The 12842-nt window shown below is 42.2% G+C and overlaps 1 protein-coding gene and 1 non-coding gene across 3 annotated transcripts; one reads left to right on the plus strand and one right to left on the minus strand.

Moving 5' to 3' along the window:
• Nucleotides 1–1573: 1573 nt before the first annotated feature.
• Nucleotides 1574–11025, minus strand: maea (macrophage erythroblast attacher, E3 ubiquitin ligase). 2 transcript variants are annotated; one of them, XM_053878939.1, is made up of 10 exons: nt 10836–11025; nt 8145–8335; nt 5986–6168; nt 5661–5864; nt 5343–5465; nt 5207–5283; nt 5012–5120; nt 4396–4529; nt 3511–3706; nt 1574–3438 (listed from the first exon to the last, which is right to left on the minus strand). In XM_053878939.1, exons 2-10 carry the CDS (start codon nt 8211–8213, stop codon nt 3343–3345), a joined length of 1191 nt encoding a protein of 396 aa, XP_053734914.1. In that variant the 5' UTR covers nt 8214–8335; nt 10836–11025; the 3' UTR covers nt 1574–3342. The 2 variants fall into 2 exon arrangements, with proteins under 2 accessions (XP_053734914.1, XP_053734913.1); XM_053878938.1 differs by lacking the exon at nt 10836–11025 and adding an exon at nt 8912–10451.
• A 1404-nt stretch (nt 11026–12429) lies between these two features.
• Nucleotides 12430–12502, plus strand: trnak-uuu (transfer RNA lysine (anticodon UUU)). The gene has a single exon. It is a non-coding gene; the product is annotated as a tRNA-Lys (tRNA).
• The last annotated feature ends 340 nt before the right edge of the window (nt 12503–12842 follow it).

The following is a 12842-nucleotide window of genomic DNA, read 5'->3' on the forward strand; positions in this document are numbered from 1 at the left end:
ACCACTTAGTATTTAGTAACGGTAGTTATTATAATCGCAATTCTCCTCAAAGTTCCTTTTTTTTAATTTCTTGCAACTAAACACTTCTGACAAAATAACTATAACTTTTATTTTCACGATAAAATCGTAGTTGTTTCTCTAAAAAAAATATGCATTTCTAAATAATAATATTGTATGAAAATATTAACATACTGTATACTCTTTTATTCACTCACTTCTTGAGAGCTGGGACTTAAAAAATGCAAAATTAAAATTGCTAGTTGCTCTTGTTCCAACTTAGTGAAATAAATCAATGACATTGGGTTAAAATGTGTCATTTTTTTAAACATGATTAAAAAAAAAATGACATCACAAGCAACGTGTTTGCAGAGAAGTCATCAAAGATGATGACATTTTCTTCCTCCCCCACTCCATTCATCTCTCCATTGTCATGCCGCCCCTCAGCTGACCCACATTCACACTATTAGCACGTGTATGAAAGCCAACAGAGCACAGCGGTCCTTTGACACTGAGGAACTGTGGTTTCAGGTGAGAGGCGACCACATTTGCACGACAACAGTCGGCCATGTTCCCCCCATGCCTTCATTCACTGCAGCCTCATGAAGTCATCAGAGCTGAGGCGAAACTGTGAATGAGGCGATTCACATTCAATGCATCCCCATGACCCCACGTTGGGGAGTAGATGACCAATCTCTGGCCAAACACGGGCAAAAAACACAAACAAAGAGAACGCTCCTGCAGTTCTGGTCATACTATTTCACCTAGACTGTAGTTTTCTTTAGCACTAAAAACTCCAGCTACAACTTGCTTCACACTCAAGTCGTACAGTGGCTTGTTCAGTTCAATAAATAACCGTGACTCCAGAAGTAACAAGCTGGCTGATACAAAACTGCACTGGAGGAAATAAAGCAAGTTCACCCTCCAACCTGCTTGAAGAGAAGCTGTTTTTTTCTTTTAGGAAACACAACTGACACAGAGTAAAGGCAGTTACTGAAACACAGTTTGTATGAGTGTGTTATATGTGTGGGATTTAAACATGTTCATTTTGATGAATTGCAAATAATAATAATCACAAATAATGTTCTGAATATTTTCAGTCTCCAATACCCACATTGTACAATGTGATATAACCAAAACATTCATGGTGAAGGAGACTGGCAAAGCTCACAAATTAAATGAAAATTGAATTTCATTTTGAAGTTTAAAAACTTCACAATCGAGACAGAAAAAACGTTCGGAGCACCAACGGTTCCCTCACCATCTTATTGTTGTGAACAGATTTAACTTATATCGGTTTAGATCAAATATTGAAATGCGATTAATGATAAAACCTTAAGTGTATTACTGGAGGCCGACCTCTAGTTTTGGCACCTCCAGGAGGTCGTTGCTGTGCTCTGTTCGAACTGGGAAGTGAGCTGCATCTTGTTTATCATCTTGAACAGCTGTGTGAACACCAGGACATGAGCAAGCTGAATATGTCCTGACATCATTGAGTGCAGGAGGGAAGCAGGAGTAACTGACGCCTCAGCTTTTTCAAGAGAGGAAAAACAGGACCGCATTGAGAATTTCCACACAGTCTTCTTTATTGTCCGGCACATTCTTGAAAAAATAGCTGTCAAGTTCAAAATAAATCGTCAATACTGAACTACAATCACTATGAAATGAACAGCTCGTTCTAGTCATGAATGGAAGATGAGATCCTCACGCACGAAAAAGGAAGACGAGAACGTTCCAGACGGTGCTGACGACACGTTTGATCAACGCGAGAGTTTTTTTTTTTTCTTAAAAAAACTTCCACTGCACCAAGCAAAACCTCTGCAGGTGTCTACCTCCAGAGTCACGCGAGGATCATCGATTGGGGTCTACTACAGTATCTACAGGAGCCTGTATGGTCCAGATCTGGTTCACAGTCACAATGGGAGGAAATTCAATTTTCACACATTAATGCCCAAACAAAGAGTGGAATTTCAAGAACAGCATGCATCACATAATGAGATGCTACCAAAGGACATTGAGGCCATATTAGTTTTGCACGTGTTATTCGGGTTAGTTGGTCAACACAGGATTGCTCCGAAAACAAAACCCTACCAACATTTATTTTTTAAAAATCTCATCAGAACCAAACAGCTAGCTAGTCTACGCCCTTCAAAGTGACGGCCTGTACGATAATGTCCGTGTGCTTGACAGGAGTCGTTTCTGGCGCCGCGTGGTGATGTGAGGGGGGAGGGGCGGGGTGTGGTCACCTGTCTGCAGGACCAGTTTCAGAACCAGGAGAGCCGCACAGAAACAGGAAGTATTATGTGAATTTCAACAAACATGATGTCAGCTGCGAGGCGAGTTAAAATAAACAGAATATATTAAGAATATACGCAGTTTAAAAAATCCTAAGAGTCGTTAGGTACATCAAAGCACTTCTACTACGACCTCAACACCTTTTATTGATTATCTGAAGTTTGCCTTCTCAGTGGAATTTGGGGCCCCAAACTTTATTTTGTCACAGAAAAAGTTCTAACACTAATCGAGGGTGTTTCTTTAGAACAGCTTTTTTTATCGTAGAAAAGAGAAAAAAAGATGTGAAAATGACCTTGAGAGTAAGTTGGATGAACTGCTTCGTCCTTTGTCAGCATTACTCTTCATTTCCATCAAAAATTTGGACCAACTAGTTGCATCCAATACAGTGCTATGAGACTGTTTGACTGACTTCTGCATTGTAATACAACACATTCACAATGTATTTAGTTCAAATAAAAAACAAAAAAACACTTGAGTTGAGATCTTATTTTAATCCATTTCAACAACCCTGAAGCTTATCTCAACTCCTGTTTTGTTCCATAAGTGTATTTGAACTGGTCTTTCCATGATCAACCTGGCAAAGTACGGGACACCTAACAAAGGCCGTCTGAATCCAACTATCAGGGCTGCGTTGCATTTCGACACTAAACGCACCACACCTACGAGAATTGTTGGGAATATTGCAACCATTTTAACAACCTTAAACTTCTTCCGATACGCTTTGATTTTAGTGCAGTTTTAGAGTCCTGAATTATCTGTACTTGTCCCACCAATTGAGCCCACTTTTTTTTTGCAGAAAAGATTTGCAACTTGATGAACAACTTTGACGTTGACTTGAGTACAGGTGAAACCCTTTTAAAAATGTTCTTAATGGTATGGATCTTTTGAACAAACACCACAGTGGTCCTGAATCTGCATCTGTGCGCTGTTAGTCTGAACTAGTGAGTTGTTTTTGGGAGTCGGGGAGGCACTGGCCCCGCCTGCACGGAGCCGGGCCAGATGGACAACAGGCTAAGAACGTGTTACTGCTCAGATGTGGCTGCACAGCAATCACATTATATAGACCTTCTCAGCCTGAGAGAAGTTGAAGACCTCTTTGGTTCGGGGGCATATCACCTTGTCGTCCTGGCGGATGGACAGCAGGGACTGTGAAGATGTAGAGAAGAGATTAACACATGCACAGAGCCCGCGCTGCTCCTCAGGTGATGCAGGACTCACGTTGTAGCCGTACACATATCCGTTAGGCAGCATCATTGGAGGGTTGTTTTCATTCATCACCTCTCCAGAGATCTTGCACACTAGTCTAGAGTTGGCACAGTGGGCCATAGGAAGAGGCTGGGCCAACTTGTTTAGGGATTTACTGCAGACAGGGCAGTCGGGGTTCTTGGAGGTCCCATCCTCCTTGTAGCACTGACTGTAGAGACGAGGAGTGAAGGAACTTTGATGATACTACGATCAGATAGTAAACTCTGTACTATACAGACAAAATCAAATCTCCTGATAATCGAGTTGGAATTGAAAAAAAAGAGACAAAATAGCATTCATGTTTTAAATGAATGAGCGGCATCAACTTCCACGACCGGCTTCATGACCTGTGACGGTGCAAGGGCTCCATCTAGTGGAACAATGTCGGCGATATGTATCCCCGAGTGAAAGGGACTTCAGTTTTTCAGCGTTTAGTTGTAGAACATTTCAACTTAATTTTCCGGATGTAACACCAAAAACAATATTCTAACATATGCATTTATTATTTAACCAGCCTCAAAACGCCTTCTTTAGTCTTAAATACTCCATATTGTAATGTAACATTTTGTAATTTAAAATAAACAAAAACAATCTAGACTCTGAGAAACAATTTAAATATTAAAACAAAAAAATATGTCAACTTCAATTCTTCTTCAGAAGTGATGTCACCAGTTGATAGTCAATACACAACTAAATGGCAAACTCATCTAGTGTTATGTTCTCGATAATAATGCTTGTTTTTTTGTGGGTACATCCAAAGAAACTGCCTGCCACCAGTGATTCACTGAAATCTTAAGGATGAATTGAGTTTCCCACCAGATAAATCGATATACATTGTAGTGTAACACAGAAGGATACGGTGTCTTGATGGCAGACAGACCGGCCTGCAGAGTGATGGTGAAGACTGAGTTGTTCCCCAGTTGGTGAAGTCTGTAGTTGTCATAGCGGAACTGCTGGATCAGCATCCTCCAGCGGGCTGGATCCAACAGGTCCTGGTGGAAAAAACACAGGAATCTCATGAAGCCACTGTTTCAGAAATGTGCTTCAACAGTCGCGCAAGTCACAAGATGAAGGGATTGTATTTTTTGTCTTGAGACAAATCATATGTGAATATTTGAGATTGCTAATACATTTCTGCCACCAGTCAAAGTCCTGAGCAAAAAAGTTCAATTCTATTCTGGGACTTGTTTTGACGAACAGGGATTTCTGACTGATCTACAGGGGTTGGACAAAATAATCGAAACACCTTGAAGCTAAAAGGCTTCAAGGTGTTTCCATTATTTTGTCCAACCATTGTATTATTCACATAGAAAGACTCAAAGTGCTGTAATGGCTGTTAAACTGTAGACTTCAGGTGACAGCTGAGGCACAGAACACAAGTGAAGACAAAGAGCATGAAGATTCCCTCAATGCAAATAAGACACAACATGTATAATCACTCTTTTAGAAATGTTTAGTGGTGCTCAAAGGTTACCCTGTAAGGAGAGATGTGTGTGTCCGATGGGAAGGCCAGCATCCCCATCACCTGCCGGACCTCATCCAACTGTCCACCTTCTGCCTGGCTGAAGTGTTTCCGTGCGTGTCTGTCGCACAGACAATCAAACACAACCCATAATGGTATTAGAGTCACTGAGGCTATCGCAAAAGCTGGGATTATACAGTTCCTTACCTCACAGCGTCCATTCGTTTGTTCTGCCGTATCAGCTCGATGAACTCCTGGATTCTCAGACTGAACTCCAGACAGCTCTGGAAGAGGGGCACGTTCAACAACTTCGGTTTAACACCATGAATTCAGCCAATCAGACCTTCATCTTGCGGAGGCGAGACTTGTTGTCATGGCACCAGGCCAGACAAGTAGCCGTCTCCTGCCTCTCCAGAGACTCCTCCACCTCCTTGGCTGTGAGGAACATCTCGATGTTCACTAGGTCCTGCAACAAAACAGGTGCCGGGTGTGAAATGTCACATGTGACCTTAAAGGTTCACGCTGATGTCTTCAGGTCAGCACACAACTGTAATGATGGATGTCAGAGCACAATTGCACCACAGAGGAGGAGCCCAGACAAGGGCTCAGGTCATCTCTCTTTAAAATACATGTTGGCTTCTCTTAAAAGATCAAGAGCTACCTCGATACCACTCTGTCTGGCCAGCTTCACGGCTGTGTTGTAGTATCCGCAGCGCAGCAGGTGCTCCACCATCATGCGGTCCATGCGTTTCTTCTTCCACAAATTGACGGACGCAGGCTGATCGCTGCTGTGCTCCTTCAGGTGCTCAATGCGTCGTTTGCACAGTTTGGCGCTTTCATCTTCAGCTTGGATGGACTCAGCAGCCTGATGGTGGGACAAACACGGAGTTGCATACTTGTGAGCGTGTTAAACTGCTTGAATAGGCCCTGTGGACATCATTAAAAGCAGATGACTATTCACTAAATGAGTGTGCTTCGTCCCTCACCTTTCTTTTGAGAGCACTGAGCTTCTCCACCACACCGTCCAGCAACGACACAACCGAGTCCACCACTGGGAAGCTGCTGAGTGTCTTCTCCAGCTCAGCCACCACCATGGTCACATGGCTGGTCTCGCGGTCAATGTTCTTCTGTGCAGCTCTGAAACGTTTGTTCAGGGTCTCATAGGGAACCTGTTAGATTATACAGTAAAATCTACTATTATGAGCTGGAATGAAACACCAAAATAAAGAATTCTGATTTACACCACACACCTGTAAGGTCTTAAGAAATCTAAATGATAAATGAGTCATTAACCAGCTTTATGCTGACTCAGATTTCAAGCTGAATCCAACATGTTCAGAGGCTTCAGAGGATTTAAAAACACATGCCACTTACATAACCTGTAAGTGCCATGTGACAGTAAAAGGAAACACCATTCACATATTAAGAAACAAAGTTGTGACAATAGGAGTTAACCAGTTTTAACATTCATCAATCACCATCATACATTTTGTTCAGCAGAAATAATCTCAAGCGCTCAAAGACCACCATACATTACAGGAGCAAAAAACATTCGGAGAGGAGGATGAGAAGGAATCTTAACCTCCCCACGCATCCAACAATGTTATCTTCAACATCATTGTTTTTTTTTTCCAATACTATTTTTCAGTTCCAACAGTGCAACTGCAGTTAGTTGTGAAAAGAAGAACCGTTACCAAGCGCTTTGTTATTCGCTCACCTTTCGTGTGAAAAAAATAGTGCATACTGATGGGCCTTTTTCTTGTGCTTTTATTCATCAAGTGTTTTAATGAAACAGCCTCTCGATCAGGTTTCTGGTGTGACCCCAGTGCACGCCCAAATCCCCATAATAACTGTATTGTTTAAGGTTTACATCAAAAAAATTTCATAAAGGCAATGAGATTGCATTCAATCTATATCATAGTTTGATGCAGAAAATAGATCATTTGTCACATTACCTCACACAAGAAGCCAGTGTGAAACTACTATAGTATATAATATTTAGGATAATGTCTTAGCATGCTCAATTCGTCAGGCTGGATCTAATTTATATTCAACACCAGTGATTATGATCATCAAACAGATGAGACTTTCCCAAATTCCCATGCACCATTTTAAGTCTCCACTCCAACTGCAGACCCCCATTTGATGCCTCTTTCAACAGGCACATCTCTCTTAAAATGGTGCCCATCACGCTCCTTGCTGCAGCATCCAAACCAAGAATGAATTAATTTATTCACGTTTGGCAGAGCCTCAGTGGTCAAAGCCCACCACCATGCCGTCAGCCACGGTCACATGGAAGAACAGGTCTCACCAGATTTGAGGCCGTTTTGACCGTGATGTCGCAGTGTCGTTTCTAAACTCTCTCGCTGGCCATTTTGTAGGGAAGCTAACGAGATAGCGACGGGTTACCCATCCGTCACAAATACACAGCTATTGCGACGCCACTCTGAGATATTTGGAGCTAAAACAGCGCCTTCGTTGGGGGGTTTAAATACGTATCTTGTCTATGAATATCACAGCTACACGACAGCTAGCCAGCTGCTAACACCGTCGCCATGTCGCATGTGTTAAATGTGACACACAGATGGGAGCATGAACAGACATGTTGCTCACGTTCTATCCACAGACGGGAACATTCATTCTACTATTATTATAGCAGACGAGCGTGTAAGATCTTAGCATTGCTGTATCTCAACAATCAGGCGAGACAAAGACATAAATATTCAAATATGATATAAATATAATACATCGTCACAACGAACTCACTATGCAATGCGATCACACTACATAGAAAAGCAACGCATGTATTTTATAAATCAAATTAATTCGCACTGCTGTTGTCCTGCAATCGATGAGCAATATCAGACAGAAACGAGCACGAAAGAAGAAAACAATCACGCGTTGACGATTGTTGATGCGGTATGACAAACGATCGCCGTTTTTTATGGTAAAAATGCGATTTAAAGGACATTAGCAACCTAGCAACGCTAAGTCTGCTAATGTTAGCCTCCCAGGCAATCTCGCTTCTCATGCTTCTAAAATACGAATAATCTTTATTATGCAGACGAAAAAATAAGAAACATTGCTTCCAGAAAGAGCCGATAGATTCGTGCCAACCAGCCGAGGTGTTGTTGTTCTAGTTTACCTTCAGCGTGGGGTATTCTTGTACTTTAAGAGCCATGGAGAGTTGAGATGCTGTCTCTTGCACCGCCATCTTGGTTTTGTGGCATCTCTCTAGTTGTTTGTGTTTTTTCCAGATCCAGTCCGCGCAGGCACGTTACCGCCACCTGCTGGAACGGTGTCACACTTCGCTTCGTCCACTCAACAACCAAGGAGCTAAATAAAATAGAAATATTCGTTATCAAGTAATTTTTTATCAACCAGTCGTATGAAATTACGAGGAGAGTAACTTCATATCAACACGGACTTATTTCTGTTGAATTGCGGAGGCATTGATGGAGAGATGATTTTGGAGGAGACTGAGACGTCAGAGTTCATACTAAGCTTCATTAATCTGACTTTTACATACATGTTTTGGCGTGTAAAAGTAATGTATTCATATAAAGAATACGTATTAGTTTATAGATCGGCAAAGCTTTTTAATGTTAAAGTGACGGATCAAACCTGAAACTCGAATTAAGTAAGTTTACTTTACGTATGACAGAAATTGTTATATAAATCAAACTCAATATACTACTCAAAGTACTATTTGTTTATCTAAGTTTTGAGCAAATCTATTAATCTACACATCTTATGATCAACAAGAGTCACAGAACCCACCTGCCCTCTGCAATTTTGGACCTGACAGAGAGAGAGTTTCAGGTTGTGATATATCTATACCTTAGTCATGTGTGTGTCTGTGTCATGTGTGTGTCTGTGAGCCAATGTTTAACAAAATCCACAGTGACTTACTCTTGTTTCTGTTTCGTCGTTCAGCTCCTTCGAGGAGATTAAGACGTGAGCCAAAACAAATATACACAGCTGTATACTGCAGGAGCCTGTCGCAGGCGGGGTGAAAAACAGGGCCCAGCTCTCCAGACAGAGTTGGATCGCGCGTTGTTAGCAGCACTCTGCTGCGATGTAAAAACGTAATTTCATTGTAATCTCCACGCCACATGTCAATAACAAATTGAAATAATTTCATCAATATTAACCAAATAAATACATTCTTTAAAGCATGAAACAAATGTGTTGAATTCGGTCATTTCAGAAAAAAATCCATCCATCATATGGATGTCAACAACTGCGGATACCTCAACATCAATTCAATTCTTATTCATCCTTTTATTGTAGCACAAATCTACTGTGTCTCACTTTGTCCTACTGACCCTCCATCTATTTTCTGCTTCTGTAAAAGACCAAATGTCTCTTGTCTTCAGAGCCTGATATGTGATACTTCCTCTGCTCGTGCGGACAGAGCTCATAAATCAAATCCTGTGTTGGTCGCATAATGTGCATGGAAGTTCACCAACACTCATGTTTTGCAAGAGGTGCATGTGAGGGAGAAATGTTGGCGTCATCGTTCTGTGTCGCGTTACAGCTGCATGTGTGTGTCAAGATGCCGCGTCCCCGGTGTATTTATTCTGCTTACAGCTCCGTATGTGATTGTGCATTGATTTTCCTTGCATGTGTGCGAGCATATTTGTCAGCATGCGTCCTTGTGGTGCCGTGCATGTGCATTACGGATCGCTCCAGGTCCAGCAGGCTGTCAGTCCTGATAAGGCCAACACTTGCGAGGCAGCAGTTGCTTGCCTCCGCTCGGTGCTGAGAAGGAGCCCAACCATTAGACATGCTGCAGTGACTACTGAGGAGGAGGAGGAGGAGGCAGATATGGTGGGGGTGAGAAAACAGAGGGCTGATCCAGCGATAGAAGGGGAGATGAATCGAGACAAACTGAAGATGAAAAAGCGAGATGAAAAGCAGCAGTGGTGAGGTTTAGTCTGGCAGCGAGAGGAAGAGGTGGGAGGACTGATAAGAGAAGAAAAGGGTGTGAACACAGAAGTGTCAGACCAACACAATTTATGTGCCAATAAATTCTTTGGTTCCATGCATGAGAGGATGATTTGACTCTAGAAATGCACAGAATGTAAACCAATAAAAGACTTCAGAGGAAATCTTCAAATTCAAGTGAAACCCATTTTTAAAAACAAATGAAAAACCACATGACATTAGACCTCTTTGAACATGGTGAAGGCTGTTCAGTGGGTTCTGCCAGTTTGAATTGTTCGTTCTTAAGCTCCTTAACTTGGGCGCCAGTTCAGCTTTATTCTGGAACACGCTTGTGCAGTTTCAATGGCAGGTTCCAACATTTACAAACTTCACACTTCACATTCCGTTAAGTAAGAATAAAATGAAGCGAAAACTGTGATGTTTATTTTCCTTTCTTTAGAAATCAAACATCACAAACATGTGGAGTAGCTCTGCATTTGAAATGCATTTATGAAGTGATATTTACGAAAAGGATGCGCCACATGGACAACAACAATGGCCGATGCTCCACATTCACAAGACTCACAGTTTGTCCCGCAATTCTCTGAACATTTGTAGTTGATCCGTCCCAGTCATTGAAAATATCAGTCACAATTTCATAATAATAAAGCATTATTTATAAAGTGACTTTCAGAACGCCGTTCACAAAGTGATTTACAGGCAGAACAGCGAAGAATGTTTTCACTTGTTCAACCGCGATGGTGGACAGCGTGGCTTAGAATTAAGGAAATGTTCATAGGATATTATATACATTTACATTAAAAAAAACTATTTGAGCTCTCAACAGAAAAGGCTCTGTCTCCTCTAGATGTAGGTTTATTCTTAGGGACAACTAGTCGAGGCCTACCTGAGGATCTGAGGTTCCTGCCTGGCTCATATGGGGTCAGCAGTTCTACAATGTCGTCAGGGGCCGGGCCCAGACGGGCTTTAAAAATGATCAATAAAATCTTAAGAGTCAATTCTGAAGTAGACGGGGAGCCGGAAGAGCCAGTTAGAAGCCTTGCTGGCGAGTCCTGAACCAACAGGGGGCGTGGGAGAGAGTTCTTGTTGAAGCCAGCGAGGAGGGAGTTACAGTCATCTGAACACATATGAACACATGGATTTGAATTTTTAAGTCGCCCTGTGAGAGCATGGGTTTGATGTTCGTCAAACAAAAGTCTGTCATGTCAGCAAAGAAATACAGCTCGTATCTGAACAGTGTTTTCGTGACTGAAGATAACTTTCGACAAAAACATAGAACAAGAACAAAGACACGGGTGGAGCTTCTTCGAAAACATCATGACTCAGCAGTTTTGCATCATGAGTTTACAAACTCATGATCGTGTTCGCTTGAAAAGATTTCTGATTTCTATATCAGCACAGAAAATATGAATAAAAATAAACTGCTGTCAAAAAGCTACATTGTGCTGCTTTAAAACCCAACTGTGCACCCAGGGCCTCGGAACTACCTGATGGAACCTTGTTCCGATTTCCCAGTAAAACCAGACCATCAAGAAGCTCAAATATACTCCGCTTTAGTCCCACACCTAGGCAGTTAGCCACACGGTCTGCCGTTTGAGGAAGAATTTCCTTTCAAACAGTTCTTCAGTCGTGAGTCAGCTGGTGTTGACAGAGGTGACGATGAACAAACCCAACAGCTGCAGACGTGTCCGTTGCATCGTCTGATTTACAGCAGTAAAGTATGAACAAACTCCCGCTGGGGAAACTGTTTCATTTCTGATTTGACTTCTTAAATGATTAATGGCATTAAAGGTGAGGAGATGCGGGGGCGGCTTACCGGTCGTGTTGAAAACCTTTTGGAATCGGCCCACGAGCTGCCAGTGACATTTACCACCATGGAGAAGGTGATGTAACCAGCACTGCTGTTAAATGAGGTTAGATCCCGGCTGCAGTGGTCGTGGGCTTATGCAAGATCAGATAAAACTGCTGCCGATTTTAGCAGACAAACGATCAACAGGAGGATGCTTCCTCCATCGTCACTTTTTTAAATTAGAACCCAGCCATTTTGTCTAGAAAACAACTTGCGTATGCCTCTTGAGTATTAGCTGGGTCGCAGGGGCAGCACTCTCAGACAAGAGGTCCAGACCTTGTCAGCATGCCGAGGCAATCCTTGGACAACTGTGTGTCTTGGGTCTGCCTGGGAGGGGCAGCAACTCAGAAACATCACTTCGAACCCAGGCTCTTTTCCCGTCATGCGTGAAGACACAGCACCAAGTAAATCTCAAGCAACAGCCCTCTCTCTTGATCAAAACCCCAATAACTCCTCAGCTTGTGACACCGTTCCCTCTCACATCCGCTTTAGAGGAGTTGATCCTCATGCTGGGCTCTTCAGGCAAATCTAGGTGCAGCAGCTTCTTTTAATCCTCAAAGAGTAATGACCTAAATAAATGAAGTGACAACACCTGCGTCGTATTCATGGTCTTTCCAGAGCTCCTTACAGAGCCTGGATAGCTCAGTCGGTAGAGCATCAGACTTTTAATCTGAGGGTCCAGGGTTCAAGTCCCTGTTCAGGCGGTGTTGTTTTTCTGAAGCACAAAAGGAGAAATGAGGCAACCTTGAACAGAAAACTGCATTTCAGTGACTGAATTGCTTCACTGGCATTGGTAGCAAAGCACTAGTTTCACATAGGAATGTTCTAGGACTGTATATTTCTTTGCCCTGCCTTGGCAAAACAGGAAGTAACTTCTATAAATGGTTGGATTCTGTCTGGGCTTCACATTTCAACTTTTATCCCAAACATTTTAGATGTCCTTTCGTCTTCCCACAGTGGGGAAACTTAACAGAAACATTACCGACATACAATATATGTGTCTTTTACATATACCTTTTGTAATTATTCCATATGAAATATAAT

Source organism: Synchiropus splendidus, chromosome 11 (genome assembly GCF_027744825.2).
Source record: "Synchiropus splendidus isolate RoL2022-P1 chromosome 11, RoL_Sspl_1.0, whole genome shotgun sequence".
Taxonomy (NCBI): Eukaryota; Metazoa; Chordata; class Actinopteri; order Syngnathiformes; family Callionymidae; genus Synchiropus; species Synchiropus splendidus.

Excerpts from the sequence above, each read along its gene's own strand:
- maea (XM_053878939.1), bottom strand. The coding sequence starts at position 8,213 with ATGGCGGTGCAAGAGACAGCATCTCAACTCTCCATGGCTCTTAAAGTA. Across the intron at positions 5,865-5,985 it reads TCAGTGCTCTCAAAAGAAAG|GCTGCTGAGTCCATCCAAGC; the intron begins GTGAGGGACGAA and ends TCCCACCATCAG. Across the intron at positions 5,284-5,342 it reads CTCGCCTCCGCAAGATGAAG|AGCTGTCTGGAGTTCAGTCT; the intron begins GTCTGATTGGCT and ends CCCCTCTTCCAG.